Here is a 26,817-nt window from a genome sequence, read left to right on the forward strand (position 1 = left end):
TCTCAAACCCTTGACAAATGGAAATGCTGTGCCTTAAAATCCCCAATTCCTGTTGTACTGTTAGGGCTTGACTCACTGCCTTCTTAACAAGCAGCACAGTGTGAGTCTAGCATAATGATATGGGGATATCAGAGTTTCTAGGGGAAAAAAGGAGCTTTTATGGGGGAGATTGAGTTCCAAAAAATTGATGGATTCCAAAACTGTCCCAAGCCTGTGGCTTTCAGATTCTTGTAAACTCAGAGAATGAGATTCTTGGAGTTTTATAGTAGGCTTTATTACAGATTCATAGATGGGACCTAAGGAGAGAGAATGAGAGCTAGGCATGGAGCTAGGCATGGAAGTTAGACACATGGCAGGGAGCAGAGCTTCAAATGTGTGAAACAAAGCCCAAAGTACCAATGAGAGAACATGTAGAGTCTGGCTGGCATCTGAAAGAAAGAGTCAGAAGAGAGGAAAGATGGAAGTTGTGTTTTTTTGAGTCAGGACATAGAAACTTGGGCAGACCCAACAGAACCTCGTGGTGACTCATGGTGTCTTTACTAGTGGGTGGGAATTGTGGGAATGAAAAGTATATTATCTCATTAAAAAGATAATTGTTCCTCTTATCTCATTAGCATGGTTTAATATAAGCCTGCCTTCTAGAAGGACATGCCCAACTAGAGGAACTCTTAAAGGAGGAAACTTCCATTCCTTTGGTTAGGAGACAACTTTCATTTAATGGGCCCTCAATGTTACTATAACAAAAGACAGGGGTGCTAAGTCTTACAAAAGTAGCATAATTATGTTTACTTTGGAGATTTCAGAGTTGGAAGGTTTTTAGGAGCCATGTAGATTAACAGGGTACCTTTGCTAGAAGGCAGCTGCGCATGCATCAAGGCTGTACAGAGTGCATTAGCTAGCCCTGCTCTTCTTCCCTCTGGCTTTCCAGAATGTACTACTCCCTACCTGCTCTTCCCAGTCTTTAGCACATCTATCACCCTCAGCTATTAAACACGAGGCACCACAGCTTTGCGACTGTGTTGCTTAAACAGCAGGTTTTTTTCTTTATACTGTTATCACCCTAAAAAATAGCAGTCAGCCTCAAGTAAATCAAGGCCTTAATTACTCAGTAGCTTTATTTACAATTCATAGTATTAGAAATCTCTTCAGGGAAAGACACTGGCAAACTCAAATTACCATTCTATTTTTTTTTTTTTTTGAGCCCATAGATTTTTCTGCCTGTTTCAGCAATCTCTTCTTGTTCATTGCTCTGTGTCTCCTTTTTCCATAACTCTTGTTGCATTTAGTAAGGAATAATTTTTCAGAAATGAAAAGCATGACTCTAAAACAGACATTAAGGTAAATACTTAAAAGCAGATTTTAGAGGTTTTGTTGAATATATTATTAACAAAGAGATGGGTTCTCTCTTAAAGCCAGTTCACAGGAAAAATCAAATAACAGACACACGTACACCTTGGGAATATTAATATTATTATGTAAAGGGAGGCCACTCAGGCTTCTTTTCCCTGCAGGCAAGGCGAGTCAATAGATTGTCAATCAAATGGTATTGCTTGTCTAGCCACAGGAATTACTAATAACTTGTGAGGAAGCAATGCTATCCTAAGGAAGTCAGATAAACCAACAACAGCAACAAGCACAACAATAAAACAAACAACGAACATTCACAGGGTGACTGTGAGGTTGAAAGATGGTCAAATGTTCATCTGTCTTGGAAGTTACAGATAGCAAATTGCTCTAGAAAGATTTAAAGGTTTGTCTGATGCCCACTCTTAGGGGTAATTAATATCTAAGGACTTATAACTTCCCTTGTACAGATTTGTTTTATAAATATACAAATATTTGTTATATTTGCCATAGACCTTCTTGCTTTATGGAGGAGGGGGTATGCCAGCCATACTCCAGAGGACGTGTGTCTCACAGGTCTGGGCTCTTGTCTTGTGATCTGTCTGCAGCACACACAAGTGCATATGGCATTCAGTGTCATGGCCTGCAGGAAACTGGGGTGTGAGGATCTAAGATTCCCTGTGACAAATGGTCCCCCAAAAGGAGTAATTCTGGGTCAGTTAGGACAGACAGGTGGGTAAGTAGATTAAAGTAGTAGATGAGAGAAGGATAGTGTGTAACAGATAGATGATATATGGATAGATGGTAAGTGAATGTATGTATAGTGACAGATAGATAGATACACAGATGACAGCTTGTAGATGAATAGATAGCTGATATATAAATGACAAATATTCATTATATATTATGGATGAATAGATAGATGAAAGATTATAGAAGAATAGCTAGGTGATAGATAAAGGATAAGTAGATGATATATGAATAGATGATGGACACTGATGAATGGACAATAGATTACAGATGAGTGGATAGGTGGATTGGTAGATCAACAGATGAATATACAATATATAATATGCAGATATATGGTAGAAAAGTAAATGAAAGATGGATAGGTTTTAGATAGATGATAGATTATAGATTAATGAATAATAGATATATAAATGATGCATAGATGATAGATGAATATATGATAGGTAAAAGATGGATAGACAATAGATACATAGATGATAAATTATAGATGAATACATAGAAGATAGGTAGTTGATAGATGGCAGATGAACATATGATAGGTAGGTATATGATGGATAGATGAGAGGTGAAGGTAGTTATCTGCGTATGTGGCAGAATAACTCTTTGGCTTGAAGGTAGAGTGCCACCATAGACCTGTCACAGTTTCATATTCAGTGCTAGTCTGTCATCCGTTCTGTTGTTTGTAGCTTAGAGAGTAATGGGACAGTAGAAGCTCCAAAGCCACCACAAATGAGAATGAGATGACCAGGGCTGTGCTCTAACCTAGACATCACAGTATTTTTATTCATCTGTTTCCTTATTTGATGATTTCCCCATTTCTCCAGTATATGCCCTTTGCACATGCCAAGCTGTGTCCTGGTGATACCATAATTAGCATGTAAAACAATGTCAATAATCTCAGACTGAGAGTTCCCAATAAAATAAATCACTACAAATTATGCAGCCCTTGCAATTTTAAAATATTATTTCTAAGGCTATGCCAGGGACCTCAGTTACCACAATCATGTCTAAACAATCAGGAAGGTGACTACCAGGATCCTCCTATTAAAACCTACACATGGGACTCCAGCCAGACCTGGCTGCAAAATCCCTCACTTCCATTGCTGAAAAAAATCTCAGATGATTCCAGTTTCCATTGCTTTGGAGATCTAGATGGTCTGCTAAGCACAATTTCTTCTTAACTGCACACTTAGTAGCATTTTACATCAGAAAATAAAACTGCTTGCAGAACCTCTCCTGATATCTGCTGGCTTCAGTATTTCCAAAAGGAAACATTTATAAGAGCTGCCATTGAATGGCGGCCATGTATGATAGCTTTAACCTTTTTCAGCCACTTTAGAAAAAAAAATCAGGGAAGCTGAACTGTATGGAAGTCACTCTTAATATGACCCAAAAGGTCCAGAGACAAAGACTCCAAGCAGGTTCATTGTCTTGTTCTTCTGAAAGTTACTCAGCCGGAGTTAAGCTTCTTCATGCACAGCAGCAGATTCACCCCAAGAAAAGGCCATTGGTTCTGTTGAACAATAAGAGCCCAGTCTGAGGGAGCCCAGGGTGACAGGAGTTGCTAGCTTAATAATAACCTTAAACTTCCAACAGCTATGGTTGAGTCAGCAAAAACTGTAGGATTTCTCACCCAATTGACTGGTTCTGCCAATTCATTTCAAACTTGGGAGTGAAGGCTTAGATTTCTATTTTTTACTTAACTTTCTGAAGGGCATGGACCTATGCCATCTGTGCAACCCTATTGGATGACCTCTGTCCTGTTCTGCAGGCCTCTATAATTAATTTTATTAGCTTATATATAATGCCCTTCTGGAGAGAAGGATCCTACTGATTGCACCCCATGCTAAGCTGAAATACAAAAGAGAAATGGAAGGACCAGCAGTAATTTCACAGAAAACAATGACCAGCAAACAGAGAGAAATCAACACTGAATTGTTCCTGTCTCCTCTCACCCACCTTTTTGTTTGATAATCATGAGACTGATGGGTGCAGAAACTGTCAGATTTGACCCTCATGGCTTGTGTCTATTGTTGATTTCTGTGAATATATCAGCTAAATAGAGGGGGAAATTCTACAATTTATTATTACTTTCCCCAATTTGGCATATTCATTGATTCACAACAGACTATAATCCTAGTTCCAGGGAGCCTGATGCCCTCTTCTGGCCTGCACACACACACACACACACACACACACACACACACACACACACACACACACAATTTTAAAAAGAGGAAGGAAGAAGAGATATATACTCACATTTGCTAAAGAGAAATTTAAAAAACTGATTTGATTTTGGCTAGTAACATGAACAATTTTAAGAGTAAACAATTTCATTTTTACATCACATAGTATAAGCTATTAAATTGTAACATGCACTTTTTCACATTGTAAATGTAATTCTATGTGTACAAACAAATAATATTTTGCATTTAGGACAGGTAGCACTTTTTCCTTTTCTTTCTTGAAGAAACAAGTAGTTATGTCTCCTTAAAAATCTAGACTATCAGGTTTCACTAGATGAACATATAATTATGAAATTCAATAATTCCAATTTTCTAATAGTAAATATTGCTGTAGTTAAATAATATAAAGCGTAAGCAAAATCAGGGCAAATGCATGGTGTTAGGATATATTTCAAGGAAGAGAGTCATTTTGTTATAATTTAAAATACTTGAGGATTCATTTGTGTTGATTCTGTCTCTCAAGACAGATTTGATGACTAGAAAGACTTAACCCAGATAGAAGATGATTTTGATTTTCTTTATTTATTTTAACTTTTGCAGACTAGTGATGGTCTCCTCTCTTTCTTCCCCCATTTCTGCATACAAGAAACGGCATGGACCATTGTCCAGCACAATGGCTCCGACTTAATGAGAGTCAGGAACGCTCATTCCGAGAACCCACACACTGGGGTTTTTGAGTACGCGGCCAGCATGGAACAGCTGCAGGCCTCCATTAACCGTGCAGAGCACTGCCAACAGGAGCTTGTGTATTACTGCAAGAAGTCAAGGCTCGTTAATCAGCAAGGTGAGTAAACTGAGGCACCTGACACCCTTTCCAGGCTGCACAGTGTGCTTAACTCGAGGAGCTCCTGAGGATTTTAATCTGCAGTCTTAGGAAACATGTCACAGTCTGGAAGTCTCAGAGATGCTTTTGCCTCAAGAAAAGTACAAGGTCAATTTACATTGAGCTTTGTCCAAAGCCCTGATTGCTTTCTGACTCTCCTCCTGGCCTTAATCAGATAACTGTGCAGTAAAGGCTTCATTTTGGTACTAGATGAATGGAGACAGTGTTTATCACTATGGAGAGCAAGTGGCCACTAAGGTTTATTTTGTCAAGGACAAGGGCTAATACAAATATTACTTAGTTTTCTCAAAGTGACTGTTCTGTGTATCTCTTTTTTCTCTTCCATGAACTGTTGGCAGCTAGCCTCTAGCCTCTAGGTGTAGCTAAACATGAGGAAAGGCTCCTAGAAATAGGGGGCTCAGTGTCTCAAGCAGAAACCAGAAAAGCTTCTGAACTCAGACATTCTAGGAAGAACCAGTCTCAGTTATGTCTGGGGGTTTACATTGTCTCCTTCAGAGTATTTCATGATGCTAGGACAGCCCCGGCATCGCGTCTTCTGCCTTAGAACAGACTTTGGTGACGTGGTTCTTCAGCGAGCAGAACAGTATTCTCACCATTTTGCCGTGCCCCCAGATCATCTGATACATACATCTTCATGGAGGAACTTAGCCCTTAAGAGTCTTTTTGCCATGTTGCAGCACAGTGCTTTGGAGCTGTGGTACTGGGGTCTATCTTTCTTGAGAAATTAGGATTCTAGGACATCTGCTCCACAAAGTCACCTTGTTTATTCTTGTCTGTTATCCTAACATGGGCTTCAATTCCGGAGAAGCTGTTGAGAAAACTTTTTAAAAGTGTAGTTTATGTGACTATCAGATGGTATATGGAACATCCACACTAACCATAACACAAATGGACTGACAGCTGATGGCTGAATTTTCCTTTTCCAGTTAAACTTCTTTTCTATTTACTTTGTGCCCACTTAATGCAGGATTATTTTCTCTACAATATGCAAGTTCCCTCCTCCTTTTCCTTTTTTTCCCCTAGAATGTCCTCATTTAGCTTTTTATCCATTCAGTCCCATCTTGCCAGTGCCAATCAAATCTCATATCCCAAAAACTCAACAGTGTCTGTGAATGAGAGCCAGACTGTTGTGTTGAGCAGAAATCCCAAGAGTAACTTGGGTGCGAGGAGAAAGCTAACTTCCTGTTCTAGGTCTCTCATTGACCAGGTACAGAACTGGTGTGAATGGAGCTTTAATTCATCAAGAAAATAACTACTCTGGAAAGGTGCCCCCAACATAGAAAGGGATGTGGTAGTGCTTGGATACATTGACACACACTATGAGACATGCTTTTTGAAGCATGAGTCCTTTTCACTATAATTGTTTGTGATTATAGTGAAAATACACAGCCTAGAATGTAACAGACTGTTCATATGCTTGATATTTATATTATTTCACATTGCATAATGCTCTGTGTGTTTTATCCTCATCACACATGGCAGGATTCCCTTCTGTTTTTATTTTTTTTAATTGGATAATATTACATTGTGCATGTAATCCATTTTCTTTGTCCAGTCCACCATCAGTGGACAATTAGGCTGCTTGTGTGCTTTAGCTATCTTGAATAATGCTGAAGTGGTAAAAGGAATCTCTTTGAGATGGTAGAAGCCATTATGCAAAGAGAAACAAGCCAAACTCAAGAACACAAATACCATATCACCTTATTTGTATTATAGAACCTGAAAAGACTAAATTCATAGAAACAGAGAATGGAGAAGTGGCCACTGAAGAACAAGAGGGGGACAAGCAAGGGACCACAAGATGAATGACAGTTAGGCTCTTAAGCTTCAGCAGTGTGGTAACAATGGTTAATAATATCTTATTTTATACTTGAAATTTACTAGGAGAAAAGATGTTTTCAGTACATACACAAATACAACTGCATGTAACTACATAAGGTAATGGATATGATAATTAACTCACTATGTATCATGATATACATATTGAATAGATACAATTTTCATTGATTAACTTCAATTCAATAAATCTGAAAATTAAAACATAAGGGAAGAAAATCATCAAAAGCACAAATGAGTCATATGCTAATAAAAGCAAGAGATGGGATCCCAAGGTGATAAAAAACAGATCGGGAAGTAAGGGGAAGGAGCTTTAATACCGTTGGTACCAACAGAACCTTCCAAGTTACTGCAGCCAAGTCTGAGACTACACTACTCCACTATTGATATTAGTTGTTTTCCCTATCACTATGATAAAATACCCCCAAAAAGCAAGTTAAGGGAGAAAGGGTTTATTTTGGCTCACAATTTGAGAGTGTAGTCATGATTGTGGGAAGTCCTAACTGCAAAATCTTGAGGCAGTGGGAGCATTACACCCACACACAGGAAGCAGACAATGCTGACTGTTGGTGCTCATCTTTAAGGTGGATTTTCCATATCACTTAACTGAGAAAATAACTACTAAGCATGCTCTGAAGCTCCCCTAATCTAGATAATCCCTCAAAGGTATGTCTGGAAGCTTTCCTTCTAGGTCAGCGATTCTCAACCTGTGGGTCCCAACCCCTTTGGAGGTTAAATGACCTTTTCACAGCAGTCACATATCAGATATGTACATTATGATCCATAACAGTAGCAAAATTACAGTTATGAAGTAGCAACAAAAATAATTCTATGATTGGGGGTCACCATAACACAAGGAACTGTATTAAAGGGTCACAGCATTAGGAAGGTTGAGAACCACTGTACTAGATGATTCTAGATCCTGACAAGTTGATAACTAATATTAACCATCACATTAGTAAAGAACACAGTCTACTTCAGAAAGCTGCGGACCAGGTGGTAATGATGCCTGGTTGTTGTTAGTCGCTGGTTTTCTCCGGTCAATACTCAGAGTGTATCTGAGGTAGAGGAACTGAGGAAAGAGAGAACAGTTTATATGCTGAGGAAAGGTAAAGAGGAGGGACAGGGAGGCAGGCTTAAATCTGGACCTTTGCATCTCAGTGATGTAGCTGCTTCTAAAGATGACAGTAGTGTGAATACAGTGGAGTGTTAGGAACACATGTTTTCAGCAGATGAGAACTCAGCTCACTGGAAGGATGGTCTTGGGCAAACCCAGGTTGATTAAGCATTTAACCATGGCAGATGGAATGCTTACGCTGACCAACTAGCATTGTTTTATTTTAATTAAAAAATATTATTCCTTGTGTTTTTAAAAAATTCATTCATACATTTATTTAACTTTGTTACTCTTTGAAAAGCCTTGGATGGACTCAAAATTTTTTGATGGCTTTAAAACATTTAGCAAGGGCTGGTGAAATAATTCAGTGGGCAAAGGCATTTGCCACCAAGCCTAATAATCTAGGTTTTATCCCTAAGACCCATTTAGTGAAAGAGAACCAATTCCTGAAGGTTTCTCTGTTCTCCATATACATACAGGCAGGCACACACACACACACACACACACACACACATTGGTGAAATTATTAAGGCCACTCCATGTAGTTAAAAGGGAGGTTTATTTTGTGGGGTAACTTACAAATGAAGGGATAGGTTGTAGGGTCTGGCAAAGGTATAGCGCAGTCCACCGGTGTTCTCTAGAGAACTCTGCTCAGTATACCTCCAGTGTCCAGGGTCCCAGAACCAAGAGAGACCTCTCATCTCCATCCTGGGTCTTCAGCTTCCTCCCTCAGCCCCGCCTTGTGGGCGTGACCATTACCGAAGCCTCAATGGGGGTAGGAACTACCAGGCCAAGGCTGGGATGGCTACCCACTACACACACACACACACACACACACACACACACACGCACACGCACACGCACACGCACACGCACACACACACGTACACATACATGTGCATGCGCGCACATGCACACAATGTAATGATAAATAATATACAAATCATTTGGCAATTTATCTTTTATGGTGAAGATCAGAAATATACCTATAAAATATGGTTTTTTAAAAGAATAGTAGTATATTTTTCCTCAATCTATGAACATATAATATTTTAAGCAGCATAGCTTAATATTCCTAGAAAAATGTTCAAATAGGCTTAACTGTTGATGAGTTGTGAGTTAATCAAGCTAGAAGCAGAGTCTTGAGGTTAAGAGTTTTACATAACACAAGCTTCCAAATTTCCTTTTGTTTTTCCTTCTCTTTAACATGGCAGGTGCTTATATTAGTGCTGGGAGAGAAGCTGTCAGTATTCACAGAAGCTCTACTTAAAAGTCGGTTAAAATAAGCACTGTATTAGTGAGTAGTGTCTGAATGAGCAAAAGCTGCAGAGTCCCGGTGGGAATGGTGGTGATAACATAGAGATTTGACAGTCAAGAGGAAAATGCCCAGTCCTTTGCAGGGAACTGATTTGATGTTGTCTGCGTTCTCCTTTTGCTCTGTGTCTCCAAACACTATGATTCTTTTCCTCTGAACTTTTTTCTCCCCTGAGATAGATTGCCTGCATGCCTCACCTCCCTTTCTACAAATCCTCAGCTAAATGTTCTGTCTGCTCCTTGCTTGAGTTCCTTGGCATCGTGTTTAGTCTTGGCTCTGGGAAGGAGCTGGTAGCTGAACATTTATCGTAGAAAGAGATGCGTTTAGCTAGGGGAAACTTTTTTTTTTTTAAACTATAATATTCGCTTCAGGCATGAAGATTTTTCAGTATTATTTCTGTAGTCTTCAAATAAATAGCCAAGCCAGTAAATGGAAGAGAAAATACAGACTTCCCGATAAATCCTAAATCATGACAAAGGAGTGCTATACCATGCTTGATGTCTACTAAACAGCTAGTATATTTTAACCAATAAATAGATGGAGACAAATCAGTGCCTTTATATAACATTCCAGAATGTTTTGATTTTTTTTGTGATTTAGGATCAATTTTATTTCACTATATTAATTACCACAGTTTATATTTTGATGCCAATTTCTCTTAAAGACTATTTTTAACAAGGTTTAAATAAGAACTTTCTCTCTCTCTCATGATTAAATGTGGACTGATGGTTTCTAGTCAAAGAACAATGTAACATTTCATTTAAGACTGGAAATAAGGGGGTGGAGAGGCAGCTCAGCAGTGAAGAGCACATAATGAAGACTTGAATTCAATTCCTCGCACCCTCATAAAGTGGCTCACGATGTACTGTAACTCCAGTTTCAGAGGATCTGAAGACCCCTTCTGGGCACCTGCATGCATAGGATGCATGTAAACTCATGCAGGCACAAAGATATAAAGAATAAATGCATAAATATTTTTAAAGTGACATTTTAAAAGAGACTTAAAACCGAGTATTTTGTAAAGATAGTTTCTTCCCAAATGCTGTCAATTACAGTGTTAAGGGCATTATTATCAGTCACTTTCTGTCTGTGTCTCTAAGACTTCCTCTTTCCCTCTCTCTGTCTCTGTCTCTTTCCCTTCATCTCACTCCTCCATTCCACTTTTACTTTTAATCTCGTATGAAGAAGGAACAGTGCTCTAAGATGGAAGAGGATGATCCATCCTTCTCATTTGTCTTTCAGATGGAAGCCCTTGGAGCTGGTGGGTGGGAAGAACCAATGAGACACAGACCTATTGGGGAGGTTCCATGCCTGTGCCTCAGAAGTGCACTTGTGGCTTTGAAGGGAACTGCATAGATGCTCAGTATCACTGCAACTGCGATGCGGATCGGAGCGAATGGTAATTTTCCTTTTAATTATGTCAAAGGTATACACCTAGGTGGATGATAAAAACATTAATTTGAGGAAAGAACTAGATGAAACTATGTCTTGATGATACATGGTACAGTGATTCTAATTCTACAGGCTAAGATAGGAAACTTTCAGAGACTATTTCAACAGAGGACTACGTACTTTGTTTACTTTATTTTTACCATACAAGAAAACAGAGGTGTCTATGACCTGAGAGTTGTAATTCTCCAGAGTTCCTTTTCAGTGTTAACAGCATTTCAACAGTGCTATGTAACCAGTTGCCAAAGCACATAACATCAATATAGGCTGCAAACTTCTGAAGTACAAATTTGTAGATTTTGAATTATTATAATTCTGAGCAATGATTTTAGCATGTAGTTCTTTATATTTTTAAAGGATAAAATATGCCAGAAAGAGCAAATGTTATATGGATAATATCTTCAAAATGGTAATCTATAACATTTGGGATTTGAAAATGTAAAGTATTTTTCTAAGAAGAAAAGATAAAACCTATGTGTGTGTTCTCTTTATCTTAAAAATAATGAATATTTTGTATTTGAGCATAGACTCTATAAGTATATTGCTCTTATATGTTATTTGTAAATGAACATTTTAAATGTTTATATTCACACTTCTTTACTCTACATGCCTGTTTTATATTATTAAGCAGTTAGACCTGCATACAATTATTTATTTTTTAAAATTTACTCCCTGAGAATTTCACAGCTATGTACAATACAATATGATCAGATTAATTTCCCCTCTAACTCGCCCTGACTGTCCCTGCATGTGTCCCCTCCCAGCTTCATGCCTTCTTCTTTTTAAAAATAACCCATTTATTTCCAGTTGGTATTGTCCACATATGCATGGGTGTGGATATACATGGGTGTGGATATGCATGGGTGTGGATATACATGGGTGTAGATATGCATGGGTGTGGATATGCATGGATATGGATATGCAAGGATGCGCATCTGCATAGGTGGGGATGGATATGCATGGGTGTGGAGCCATCCACTAGAACATGGGCAATCTTCCAGTAGCCACACTTCCCATCCAGAATGGTTCTCTTTCCTCAACTAGCTGTCACCTCCAAAAGCATCTCAGTTAGGGGTGGAGCCTCATGAGAGCTCCCCAAGGCCACAGTGTGTGCTCTTCTGTAGTCTATGCTGGAATGTCCATAGGCTTGACCTTGTGCAGGGTCACTCTAGCTGCTCTAAGTCCAATAGCCATGTCACCCAGATGACATTTCACAGCTCTCCTCTCCACCCTCTGGCTGTGATACTCTTTTCTTTTCTTAAAATGTTTTTCCTACAATATATTTTGATCATATTCTTTCCTTTACATCAACTCCTCTGCCTCTTTGTCCCAATGATTTTTGAGCCTAGATGGTGGAATGTTGGTAAATATGTCCAACTTTCTGTCACCTGTTTTCATCACTTTAATGTGTTAATAATCTGGATTTGAGAATATGGCTGGTTTGATTGTAAGATGTACATGCATTTCAGCAATCAGTTGCTGTTAAATGAATTCATTATTTGAATTATGTAAATGTTGTTTGTTTCCTTGTCAAGCATCATGGTCATGATAATGCTATATGTGTGGTTGTGTACATGAATGTATAGAATATATGCATGTATGCACAAACATACATACATATAAGGCTCTTATAATAACATAGAAGAAGAACCTATATGGAATCATAGAGCTATGATTGAATTCTTATATGAAGAATATCATCTCTCTTATCCAAACTCTACTTTAAAAAAGGGGAGTGGTCTGGAAGAAAATGCAGGGAGGGGTGACTATGATAAAAAAAACAACAACACTGTATGGAATTCTGTAAGAACTAATATGTACTCCCTTTGGACAACAACCTTTTTCTTAATATATTCACATAAATTGTTCACACACTGAAAATTATAATTTTAAATGTGTAAAAATGTTATTAATGGTACTTAGCAGCACAAAAAAATTAATCCAATCACCACCAATAACCTCCATGTGCCTTCACAACACATTGCTAATTAAAGCAAGTTTTTAAAAAGAGTTTAGAACATTTCATATTCCATTTAGCTTATAGATAAAGAACCATATACATTTTCTACATTTTTACAGACTCAGGAAAATATTTCAATACTAAGTATCTAGGGCTCTGCAGAGATGACTCACCAGATAAGGGTACTTGTTGCCAAGCCACCTGGTGACCTGACTTCAGGCCCTGGGACCCACGTGGAGGAAGAAGAAAACCAATTACTGAAAATTGTCCTCTGACTTTCACACACATGGCATACATTTCCTAAACAGAGTTTAAATAAATAAATGTAATAAATAAATAGTCTTTGAGACTAGTGAGATGGTTCAACAGTTAAGAGCAGTTGCTGCTCTTGAAGGGGACCTAAGTTCAGTTCCCAGCACTCACCTGGGAGCTAATAACTATATCTCCTGTGCCAGGGGACTCAACACCCTCTTCTGACCCCCAAGAGCACCAGGTACACTTGGGGTGGACTTACATACATGAAAGAAAACACCTATTACAGAAAATAAAAACGAATGATAAAGCTTAATGTGTGTGTGTGTGTGTGTGTGTGTGTGTGTGTTTGAAGGAAGAATGGCAGAATTGAACTTTGCCAGGGGCTTCCAGGATTGGTTGAAAGAAGAGAACCAAGGTTAATGAGAGCTAGATTCAATTTTTTTTCCTTCGCAGGCATTAGTTGTGTCTTGCTGTTAGGGACCTAAACTTCAAGGGACTTCTGTGTTATTTTTATTTTTATATGCAGCATAATGTATCAGAAGGCAGAGTTTGGGGAATCCAGAATTACTGGAAATTGAAAGATAGGGTAATTTCCAGAAAATAGAAAGCTGGTTTTGATGAGTCTGCTGCATAACTCCTGCTTTGGTCCCTCAATGGCCTTTCAAAGTGTATGTGAATCAGGGAGGGATTTCAAGGTCAAGGAGAGAGCCACAGACAGAAAACTAAATAAACAACAGGACATTCCCACAGTAGCTGCTGGAGGAGAAAAAGATCTGGCCTGTTATATCTCTGAGATTGGCTTTGAAAATCCTTCAGTTTAGGGCATGAGTGGCAAAAAGTTCACGTCTTTATTGCAAAGACCATGTCCTGAAATTGAAAGGGAAGACTGGAAACCTAGAGTAAGGCAGCCATAAGGAACCCTGGGAAGTATGAAATCATAAGGTTCTACTTAAATACCCATGAGGAAAAAAATGTTAGGGAACAATAAAAATAGAGTATCTCTTGACTCATTACCAACATTATCCAGAACACTATACACATTATTGAATATTTCAAGAAAGTATACTTCCATATAAAATCAAGACACTGAATGAGGTTATTGTAAACAAAGTCTTGGCAACATTTTAAAGTTTGCAGATGAAATCTTTAAAGCTAGCGTCATCGACATGTTTGAAGATCTAAAGTTAAAAATATCCACAGTGAGTGAATAGGGAATTTAAATAAATGAAAGTGAATTATACTAAAGGACCGAGTGCACATTTTAGAATGGCAAATTAACATCTGAAATGGAAATAATTCTAACAAATTTTCTGGGATAAAAAGAAATAACATCAGATGAAAACTCAGATATTTGAGAAGAAATGAAGATCACTAGAAATTATAAATTACCTGGTGTTCCTTAAATACAAAAATATAATTCTCTAACTAATTACATTGCAAACTTTATAATATACATTTAAAGTAGATTACCCCAATACCACACAAAAGTTTATATGTGTATTTCTGTGTGTATGGGGGTATTAAACAATCTCATGGAGAGCTACTGATATTATACATTGTTACATGATATAAAATATAAGTAGACTGCAAAAAGTCATGGATGCATTTTATAATTATTGAGGAAGTAGTAAAATACAATGAACAGAGTTTTATCTTAAAAATGAATAGAGAAGGCAGGGTTGAATATAGGGGAATGTAGAGTTGATCAATACGTACCAAAGAACAACAGAAAAACAACAACAACAACAACAACAACAACCAATCCAAAGTGTAACTAAATCATAGGAGAAAAAAAAGAACAAATGCTAAGCACTTTGCCTAAAAATCAACAGACCAATTGTCAGTAAGTCCAATTGATCAAATGCTGAAAATTTTTCCACCTGATTTAAAACCATAGCTACTCTTCTCTTTTTGTCTGCTTATTATTAATTAAATTCATTCTTTGAGATTGCATACGTGCATGTTATGCATTCTGATTGCTCTCCACGCCTACTCCTGTCAACTCACCTCTTCTACAAGTGAGTCCTTTCCTCACATTCGTGTCTTTTCATTTTATTTTGTGAACACTGAGTTTAACTAGGGCCAACTTTGTGACCATGAGTTTGGAACTCTTCCTGGGATCCTGGTGAGTTCAGCAATGGGTACACAATGAAGACAATGGCTACCCCTGCCCTAGAGTCTGCCACTAGCCCATGGTTGAGCATTCCCTAGAATGGTTGCAGGCTAGTGACCCAGGAGAAAGGTATCTACTCAAAAAAACATTGCATTCTAACCTATGTTATATTTTGTAGTCTAGACCTTAATGTCTATAGGAAAGACTAACATCTTGCCATGTTTTGTATGCTAAGATAAGCATTTGGAATTTTTTTGTCAGTGTCCAAACTTAGTAGGAAAGTCTTCATTTAGAAGTGCCAGGAAAATCGTTGCTTATTTTAGAATTCTGCTCATCATCATAATTTAAGGATTTTGTTGCTGCTTCTGTTTATTTTAGGACCAATGACACTGGATTCCTCTCCTATAAAGAACATCTGCCAGTCACTAAGATAGTGATTACAGATACAGGACGTCCCCATTCAGAAGCTGCTTATAAACTGGGACCTCTGCTCTGCCGAGGAGATAGTAAGTGGTCCCAACATGTGGACTTATCAGAAGAAAGTCTTTTTTGCTTAAGTGCCATGTTTCTATCACAGGGTTATTTCTGTCAAGAAATCCCATGATATGTATTCCTTAAATTTTTAATGACATTCATTGTATGTATGTGGATGTGTGTGGGATGGAGGGAGGCATATGGGCTGCAATGCACATGTAGAGATCAGAAGATAACTTGAGAGAATCTGTTTTCACCTTCCAAGATGTGAGTACCAGGAATTCAACTCAGATTATGAGACATGGCATTAAGTGTCTTTCCCATATTTACCTCAGGAAAGGTAAATAAACCATTGGCTGCCCAACTGATTGATTCATAGATGTATCCCAGCATTCCTAAATTTTTCCATATCTTTATCTACTTAGAAAGAATTAGTGCTATAAAAAATGGTTAAGAATTCATGTGTACTTCCTACTAGTAAGCCTGGGGTGGGATAAGAACATCAATAGAAGCAGATGTCAGTTTGATCAAACATATTTCAACCTTTAATCTCTATTCTTTTTCAGTTTATAAGTGTGTGAGTTGACTTTCAAACAATTGGACTTCTGCTTTGTATATTCAATGTGTTACCATTCTAAAGTAGGATTTTAAAATTCAGAAGTAGTTCATCATACACACACACACACACACACACACACACACACACACACACACACACTGCATGACACTCCATACCTAAATATTTATTTTTCATCAGGAAATAAAGTGAATAGAGATTCTTAACCTCTTCCTCTTCAAAATCAGTTGTCTTAGAGGTAGATGCATTGATTGTGTATGTGCTTAGTATTTCCAGAAATTAAAATGGAAAGAGAAAGAAATATTTGTTTGCATTAAAAGCACACCCTAAAATACAGTTTTATTGTGGGAGATCCACATAAAAAGGAAAGATACGACATTCAGTAGATATAGGAAGATGCGTAGCAGAATTGCTTAGTTAAAAGGCAAAGATGTTACTGGCCTATAAACATTACATATGCATTCTATAAAACTGCTATTCTACCCACCATTTCTGGTGTTCATCAGCCTTACCCTTGCCTCCATCCCACAATCATATGAAGATGACATAAGGACGTTTCCTGGAGGGAAAAAAATTATGAGCAGAGAGATGAGGTTGTAAACTCAGCATGAACCAGAGGAGTACAACGATATTTTGTGGCTGCAGAGAAGTGCCTCTGTATATCACCTGCCCTGTCACTGCATGCTTAGATCAAAACACTGCAGTAACCAGCCAGGCTCCCTTTCTTATTATTTGTGCCACAATTTCTGGGAATCAGGTGTGCTTTCACTGTGGTCACTACTAATGTCATCTCTTAGGGTTTCCTTCCTTCGTTCTTTCCTTTGTTCCTTCCTCCTTCCCTCCCTTCCTCCTTCCTTTCCTTCCTTCCTTCGTTCCTTCCTTTGTTCCTTCCTCCTTTCCTCCCCTCCCTCCCTCCCTCCCTCCCTCCCTCCCCTCCCTCCCTTCCTTCCTTTTTTGTTCCTTCCTTTCTTTCTTTCAAAGAAAGATTTTATCATTATTTTGTTAATTTTGTGGGAGTGTTTTGTGTGCATGCATGCACATGGGACCTCGTGTGTGTGTGTGTGTGTGTGTGTGTGTGTGTGTGTGGGCGCGCGCGCGCGCACGCACGTGTGTATAGCAAATTAATTCTTGTTGTCTTCATAGTCTGGAAGAAGACTTCAGATCTACTGGAATGGAGTTACCACTTGTGAGCATCCACAACCACACAGTGCTGGAAACTGAACCTGGGTCCTCCACAAGAACAATAAGTACTCCTAACTTTCAAGCCAGCTCATCAGCCCCAATTCTTAGAATTTCTTTCCTTAAAATTCTTGCTGAATATTTAAGCACACACACATACACACAAAGATAAACAGAGAGACACAAATATGCACTATACATATAAACACAATGATGTCTATGCTTTTTAAAATTAATTTTTTTTTTTTTTTTTTTTTTTTTTTTTTTTTTTACTTGTAGTGAGTCTCCATTCAGGCAACCTTCCCCTGTTCTCTCCTAGTTGATATTAGCAGTATCTGGAGACATGTTTTGGTTGTCCTACTTGTGGAATGTAAGCTGCTAGCAACATCTTTTTGTGATTCAGTAGTTGCGCTGTGGTTTAAGCAAATGGAATGTGGGTCCATTCACTAGTTCATACAGTGTTTAGTCATTTCCAGCTTTAGGAGACTATTAATAGCTGGTAGAGTTATGCCTGGAAGTCCTTGATTTCTATCTAAAAATCATCCTGAGAGGGATTAACATTTCATATGGTGTACATAAGGTATGACTGACATTGTAAAATGCAGCATAGGGCGGAGCCAATAAATCATACCTCAAATACCAAACTCATCAAAGGATAAAGATTTTAGCATCATGGTAACTCTTAGGTTCTCCAGGAGGGTTCTAATGAGGTGTATTTGTTTGTGTGTGTGTGTATGTGTATATGGATGTGTGTATGTGTGTGTATATGTGTGTATGTATGTATGCATGTGTGTATGTGTGTGTATATGTGTGTGTATGTATGTGATGTGTGTGTATGTGTGTGTTCTTGTGTGTTGAGAGGTCAGAGGACATCTAGTGTCAGTCTTCACCTTCAACCTCCTTTATTGTTCTGTACTGAATAAGACAGGAAATGGCCTGAAGGTTTAGAGGAATTCCCCCACCTCTGTGCTTCACCTTCCCATGGGAATGTTGGTGTGTACAGATGCATGTTATCACATCTCGCTTCATATGAATTCTGGGGATCTGAACTCACACTTGCATGGAACCACTAACCCACTAAACCTTCACCTCAGCCCTGAGTTCCAAAGTATTGCTGAATATAAACCTAACTATCTTTTACGTCAAACACAAAGGGGCTAACAGAAATAATAAAAGGGAAAGATCCAAGCTTATCAGTTGGCAGAGAGCTGAGGAAAGTTCAGCCTTGTGCTTTTATGTCTCCTCAGCCTCCCAGGAAGAGCTTGGGGATGTCTTTGAATTTGTCATACCATTGACAGTCTCTAGACCAACAATTCCTCCTCATCAGATCCATTTATACCAGTGCTCTGTTGCTTATTCCCATAGGCTCTTACTTGGGAGGTGTCAGATTTCTAACATCCTTCTGGAAGCTTCCAGTCTATGGACCTGTATGTTTAGTATGGCCTAGGCCAGGATGTTTCATAGGCTGACAACTCTGTGTCCCAGTCAATGATGAGAATGATGCAGGATGTGGAGTGTGCTTATAGAATGATTTATGCCAATTGGACAGAGAAATTTATGTTTGTTGAACACAGCAGTAATGAAAAATGGACTAGAGATAGTGGTTTTTGTATGTATGTGTGTGTGCTGTTGTTGTTTTTTTCATTCTATTTTTCTAGCACTTTATTTTTATTGTAGTCATACAAAAGCATCCAGTTCATGATGGATTAGGGCCAGAGGGGAAAAACTGAAAGAAAGAAGGCATGTTTTCTAAAGATAGCTTGAGAATCCTAGCTAGAAGCTAGCAGTTGGCTTAAGGTTGAAGCAGTACTCACCTAGAGCCCAAGTGTTCCCTGCAATACCTCCAGAACTCTTCTTAAATTTTAAGGAGATGTAACGAAATCCAAGTATGATGGACAAAGTCAAGTGATTTGGGGTACACAACACAAAGACATCGTGGGAATATTTTGCTGTTCTGTGAGTCCTCTATCACAAAGAACCTGCTTGGACCTCAAGGCCATCTTGCTTCCCTGCTTTCTCCCTCACATGCATTTTCATGCAAATTCTCCCCTTCTTTACTAAGTTCTTTAAACACCAAGATTAAAACTTTTCTTCAATGAAGCCTTCCTCAGATCTCTTGAGGGCACAGACCTTCTGCCCTCTGTTGAGGCAAATGTTGAATATATTAAAAAGATTTATTTCTCATACAGCTTTTGATTATGTTTGAGCCATCAAGAGTGGCGTCCATTGCTCATTTGTTTTAGTGTTTCTGGTACCTAGTATTTGCTTATGACATGAAAGATAATCAATAAATAGCGGTTTGTAGAAGAATGAGAGTGATCCATCATACACATCTAAAGAAATCTATAGATGGCTTGTGAGTTATTGGTGAGAAACAATCTAATGATAAGCAGAGGTGTATATTTGGTGAAAGTAGTTTAAATGATCCAGGAAGACCAACTCTGATTTTTGGTTAGTCACAGCACAATGGACATCTGCTTCTACCTGAGATATTTGCTTGTAATGTGCCTGGCGGTGACTGTCAAAATGCTTTCAGAGAAGAACATGAATTTATTTTGGCTCTGAATTTACTTATATTTTAAGCTATTGTTTATGAGTCCTTTGAGAATTTCATACAATGCAGTTTGATCATATTCATCCCCTCCAACTCTTCCCATACCTACTCTCATTCCCTTCCCACCCAACTTTGTGTTCCCCTCTTTTAAAACCATCAAGTCCCAGTTGTGCTTCTCATTCTTCTCTTGGGTGTGTGGCCATTCACTGAAGTGTGGACTACTGACAAGGGACCACACCCTGAAGGACAACTGGCTTTCTCCCCTGGCAGCTATCAATTACCAATAACCCCTGAGCCCAAAAGGGGACTCTGTGCCCACACCCAGTCTCTGTGCTGACAAAATTCCAGTATTTATAGTTTCATTAATTCTTTGAGAACTTCATACATGCATAAAATGTATTTTGATAACATCACCCCTTATGTCCCCCAACTTCTGGATACCCCTCTCATGTGCCCCTTCCAAATTCATGTCCATTATTGCTGCCCCTTTTTACCCAGGTGTGTGGCTTCCATTTGATCATGGGCAACCTACCAGGGATCACACCCGTAAAGAAAACTGACCCCCACTCCCCTATTAGTCAGCAGTTGTCAATAGCCCCCGCAGCTGGTGGTAGGCCTTATGTGCCCCATCCACTTCATGCTGGGATGGTGACTGGCTTAAATTTGTGCAGGCACCCACAGCCTTGAAACACTCTTTCAGAAACATGTTCATTTATAGAACAGAAACCGTCTCTACTTCTTGGAGAAAAAGAATGTTTTATGGCCTATATTTCTTTGTTTTTGTTTAGAAAACAAAAATGATTACTGACCAGTTTTGCTAGCTCTGCTATTCTTTGGAGTGTGGCTTATATTTGAGCATTATCCCATAGTCCTGTCATTAAAGCCTCTCTATTCTTGAATTTTTTTTTTATTTTGATTTATTTCTGCTTGAATTTTCTTGTCAAGAAGTTGTTGTTGTTCTTTATTTTTCCTCTAGGACTCGTGAGTCCTGTCTTTCCTGATTCTTCACGTGCTTTGGGATAATTGTCACCTCAGGATTTGTAACAAACACAGCCAATTTAGCCTTTAAATGTTTTCACTTTCTTGGCAACAGCTTTACTGAGATGTCACTCACATGCCCCTCAGTCCACGTTTTTAATATGCACAATTCAGCCATGTTCACTGTACTTCTTCATTTTAGTATGTTATACAGGAAGGAGCAGCCATCTCCATAGCCAGTGTGAAAACTCTGTATATCATCTGAAAATGAAACCTGTGGCCACTTTCCTTTCTTTCTCACCTCAGACATATACAACTAGCTAAAAAAATCTCTACAGACTTGCTTATTCTGTCTATTATATATGTATATATATATATATAATGTGTATGGGTTTGTGGCTGGTTGTTTTCAAAATATTCCAAAGTTCATCTGTGTTGAAGCATATATCAAAATCTCATTTTTATGGCCAAATAATATTCCATTAAAGGAGTAGATAGAAGGATTCCCTTTATCCATTCATTGTTTGGTGAACACTTGAAATGGCTCCATTATTCTTTTTAAATAGTATGACTAAATTCCTATGATCACTTTTAAGCTGCTTTGTAGACAAAGATTTTCATTTCCCTTGGTCTTTCATCTAAGTGCAGAAGTGAAAAATTCTAGCACATCCCTATGGGGTTCATTCCTTTGGGAACAACAGTAACATTTTAGGGTCATGCTTTTTGACTTCTACCAGGTTTTTGACCTTATCCTACTTGGTCTTCACTGAAGGATGTAGCCATTTTGTTTTCCATAGCTGCACATCTATCTTTCCAGCTGACCAGTTTATTATGGAGCAGATTCTCTTTCTGAAAGGCTTCCATGGGCTTCATTCTCAGAGTTTCTTTAAATTTGAGAAGATTGTCTGTTGCCTTGACACTTAAAAAATAACAAAACATCCTCTAGGCTTAATATATTTTCTTTTTCTGCTCAGATATTGGTGAACAACTTTGTGTTTGTTTGTTTGTTTGTTTGTTGGTTGGTTGGTTTTTCCCCCTTCATTGAACACTTTGGAGAAATCTGAGGTCAAACAAAGTTTTCCATTTTAAAGGAAACTTGCCGTTTTTGGTGATTGCTTGAAGGAATAACTCTATTTAAAGGCAATTGTTTAATGAAAATGCATCCAAGTGTTATACATTTGATATTTTTCTGTGGAACAGATATGATGTGCTAGAAGGCTTACATATCTTGTGTTTTAAAGAGTTTTTGCAAACGGTCTAAATTTTTGTTCTTAGTTACTTCTTTGTCATTGAGTCTGTCAATCCATTTTATTAAATGTGTTTCTTCTCAATTATGTTGGAGTTTTGTGGGAGAAGTACCCATAAAATCTATCAAGTTAGAAAAGATTGTTGAGAGTTTCTTATCCTAAGAAATTTATGAAATTCATTTTGTCTACATTGACTGGTATAGTTGACTGAGAAAACACAGCTGCCCATAATGCATTAAATAATCAAAGGTTCATGGATGCAATAAATAACTTTGCAGAATTTAGATGCTCAAGCTATTGACTGGCTATTTGGTTAATTTCTCTTCCATTTGACAGACTTCCCTTCCATTTGGCAGTCTACCTCTGAGTCACTGAAAAAAGTAGGGATCAATTCCATTTCAACACATAAGATAATGTAATTTTCTTAGCTCCTCTATGTCTGATAATTCCCCATCCTCTATAAATTCCTATTTCAGTGTTCATTGTTCATCTTATATTGCTGAATTTCATTCTATTTTTGCTTTTTCTAGTTTCTTAACATTATCATCTTATCACCTTCTTCCCTTTATTCTCCTCCACCTCTCCATTTTCTTGCATTATTTCCATTCATTTAATAAAAATTGAGTATATTTCTTAGAATACATAAAATTTTAAACATGCAAAAATTATTCTAAGCTTTCCTACATGTTTAAAATGTAGCTACAATGACAAAGGAAAGTATATAATTTTCTTCAATAGGTATTTATTGATAATCTGCAATGTACTATGGGAGAGCAAGGGAGAGAGAGAGAGAGAGAGAGAGAGAGAGAGAGAGAGAGAGAGAGAAATAGAAATGCCTGTTCTTGTCATTTACATTCTCATGGCAACAGAAGACAATAATCCAGTAAAGTATATGTTATGGTAAATGCTAACAAGAGCTGTGAAGACAATAAAAATATAATTAATGCAAAAGAGGGGAAATATTAAGTGATATGGCTGTTAAAGAATCATTAAGAAGGCAGCATTCAAATAAAGACAAGATTGAACACAATAAGAAAACAAGACTTGTGTGTATCCTTGAAAGAGTCTCAAAACAAGAAGAAACAAGAACAGTGATGCCGACCTAGGGTTGTAGCTGATATAAATTTATAAATATATGGATTCATGTAACAAAGTGCTTGGGGCATAGTGAGCAAATTAAGAATGGCAAAACAAAACCAGATAGGAAACTGGCGATTATACTAGGGAGGATTTTGAAGTCTTTATTTTTCAACTTCAGTGAGCTGGGAAAATGTTAGAGAATTTTGAGTAGAGGGATGTTATGACTTACATTTTAGTGAGACTCAGCAGGGTAGGATCAAAGCAAGATGATGGGTGATGCCACATCATTAATTATTCTGAAAGATCATAGTGGCTTGGAGCATGGTTCAATGATGAGAGATGTGATGTGGGTATTGTGTAAAGGGAGGATTAATAAAGTTTGCTGATGAATTGATGTCATTTTCAAGAGGAAAGGTTAAGAAAATGATGGCACTTTGTTTGATATAATAGTTAGAAGCAAGGAGCTGACACTGATTGAAATGGGAAAGATGACTTCCAGGGTCAAGAAGTTGGAATTATTGCAAGAAGCTTCATTTTTAGATATCTAAAAGCCTAGATGTCATCAGACCTTGAAATAGAGATGTAATGTTGTCACATTGAGCAGTCCAGGCTTCAGACATACATTCATATATAATAAATATGTTTACAGCTGCAAAATGGAATTATTGTGGATGGAGATGTGTAGTGGCAGTCTTGGGATATTCACACAGTGATAAGCTGAGGTGGTGAGGAGGAAGAAGGAATACTGAGAATTATGCACCACTAGTGAGAAAGGGAGAAAATTGTGGGTGTCCTGGGCTCCAAGTGAAGGAAGTGAGCCAGGGAGAAAGCATAGTCAATTAGGTTAATGTTGATAGCTTATGTAAGGAAAGAATTGTTACAATTGAATTGAGCAACATGAAGATCATCAGTGGCATTGACATTGTTTTGTTTTGTTTTGTTTTGTTTTGTTTTGTTTTGTTTTGTTTTTTAGGAGAGTTACAGGCTCATAAAACAGTGGGCTGTGAACCAATGGGGAAATTAGTAGTAGGTGGGAAGACAGTAATATTACAGAATTGGTTTTGTAAGATGGGAGAATACCATGGTTGTAGTGAAGGAAAAGACCAAGTACAGAGAATTTTGGAATAGGAGCAGTTTTGGATTGTACAGAGAGGATGTGGAGTGTAGATAGTGATAACAGGGAGATGAAGGTAAGGTGGGTGGTTAGAGAATGTCTCTTCAGCTTTATGTTTTTAGAGAAGTTCAAGGACAAAAAAATTGGATGCTGTATGCTTGTAAACAGAGCAGGTACCAAATCACCCTCTCAGAACATGGAATTTATATAAAGCATTAGCCATACATGGTGCTTGCAAATTAGCATGTAGTGTTCTCATCTGGCATTGTGCTATTTCCAACATGTGTTTACATAGGATGGCCTTTAAAGGATGTATATACTTAAGATCAAACAAAGAGTATAATTAAGTCACATATGCAGGAGTCATAGGTAATAAATATGAATAAATTACTAGATCTTATTTTTGGTGATTATGGTCAATGAAATACTTCATCAAGTTAATTAATATATAAAGGTTTTCTCTGAGCATGGGAAACATAATCTGTTGTGTCTGACTATAAATGTATTTTAAGGGCTCATTTATGGTAATTAATAGAACATCAATGGTCTAATATAAAGTGTATATTATGAAAATACAGAAAAATGGTACAAGTTCTTTTATTTACAGTCCATGAGAGTATTTAAACATTTTAACAACATTCTCAGACAATATTCTAAGTATGAAGTTATTTTTTGACACTAAATGTGTGAATAAAAGAATTTTATTTTTGTTGGCATGCACTAAGTAGAAAGCTCTTAATTTGTGCTTATTTATTTATTTTGCTTCTGCCAAAATAACTATTCTGTGTTATTTAAATATCTAAGTTTGGTTATAAGTGATTGATTGATAAATTTTCTTTTTCTCAAATGAGTAATTGGACTCAAGGTTCATTGCGTTATTATATATGCTAATGCAGGGCATTAGTGTTGGGTAGACCAGATGTATTTTGCATTTGATATGTGTTCTCCTTTGTATATTAGAATGCTGCTGTTAAATAGTTCAACATATGTTGCTTCAAATAATAGAGGATGTGACTTATGGAAGGATCTCTCTTCTGGTATCTAACACAACTTTATACGTTTTCCAGTGTCATTCTGACCTTCATAGGAATGTGAGCAACAGCAAACTGAAATCACCCTCTTGTACCCAGAATGAAAGCAGTTAGATACTTGCATCAAAATTTCATTCCTGGGGCTGGGGAGATAGCTCAATCAGAAAATGCTTAACTTTTCAGGTATGGACATGTTGATTTAATCCCAGCACCTACCAAAAAGCCCTCTGGGGGCAGAGACAATGAGATACCTGGGTCTTGCTGGCCAATCTCTTACTGAGTTTGGTCTATGAGCCTCAGGAATCCTCCTTCCAGTGAGAGACCCCCCCCCCTTTTTTTTTCTTTTGGTTTTTGGAGACAGGGTTTCTCTGTGTAGGTTTGTGCCTTTCCTGAACTCGCTTTGGAGACCAGGCTGGCCTCGAACTCACGGAGATCTACCTGCCTCTGCCTCCCAAGTGCTGGGATTAAAGGCATGTGCCACCACCGCCCAGCGAGAGACCCTTTTAAAAATGAAGTGGGAAGATCCTGAAAAATGACAACTGAGGTTGACCTTCGGCCACTTGTGTATAAATGCATGTTTGTGGCTATGCACACACACAAATATAAATACACATATGGACACCTTCCAAAACTTATATTCTACTCTTCCAGCCTCTTTCAAATTAAGTTTGTGTGTACTTAAAAATTTAAAGCATATATGTATATATAAACATATATGCTTTTCTTTTTGTTACTAATAACTACTTTTGCATAAAATTAATATAAGAATAATAAACATAGGCTGCAGATTATTTGTAAAAATCCTTTGATTACAAAGACAATTTCTGCTCTGCTTTTGTAAGAAGCATAAATCATACCAACTATATTGAACATGCTGGAGGGGACAGAAGAGATATTTTACTGTATTCAAACACCCATGAATAGCTTTGCTCTCTTTTCTACTGATATATAACCCACAGACTGTGATTCTCCCCAGACAGATTTCATTTGCTTTACCCTCATTTTTACATATATGGATTTCAATGGAAGTTCATAAATTGTTGAAAACAATAGCAGAAGTGCTAAAAGGAGGTACCAGTGAATTATTAAACCAATACATAGGTTTTGGTGTTCCAGTGAAGCAACAAGTAATTAATCTTAATGTTTTATTTCTGTTAAGAAATCTATATTTTAGCTTATTTTAATAGCTCATAAATATTTAGAAGATGCATTTGAGTACTAAAGCATTATATATATATATATATATATATATATATATATATATATATATATATGAAATTAACTTTTAAGAGAAGACTCTCATCACCCTCCTCTCTCAATTTCTTCATTTCCCCAACCTTAAGAAAATGTT

At 37.6% G+C, this 26,817-nt stretch overlaps 1 protein-coding gene across 2 annotated transcripts in view; it reads left to right on the top strand.

The window, feature by feature from the left end:
- Positions 1 to 26,817, top strand: part of Cntnap4 (contactin associated protein family member 4) — a 287,263-nt gene that overhangs the window by 215,525 nt on the left and 44,921 nt on the right. For both annotated transcript variants that reach the window (XM_036187241.1, XM_036187242.1), the window contains 3 exons: positions 4,930 to 5,127; positions 10,698 to 10,854; positions 15,611 to 15,738. In XM_036187241.1, the coding sequence (XP_036043134.1) occupies positions 4,930 to 5,127; positions 10,698 to 10,854; positions 15,611 to 15,738 (483 nt within the window). The remainder of the gene's footprint in view (positions 1 to 4,929; positions 5,128 to 10,697; positions 10,855 to 15,610; positions 15,739 to 26,817) is intronic.

Source organism: Onychomys torridus, chromosome 5 (assembly GCF_903995425.1).
Source record: "Onychomys torridus chromosome 5, mOncTor1.1, whole genome shotgun sequence".
In the NCBI taxonomy this organism is placed as follows: domain Eukaryota; kingdom Metazoa; phylum Chordata; class Mammalia; order Rodentia; family Cricetidae; genus Onychomys; species Onychomys torridus.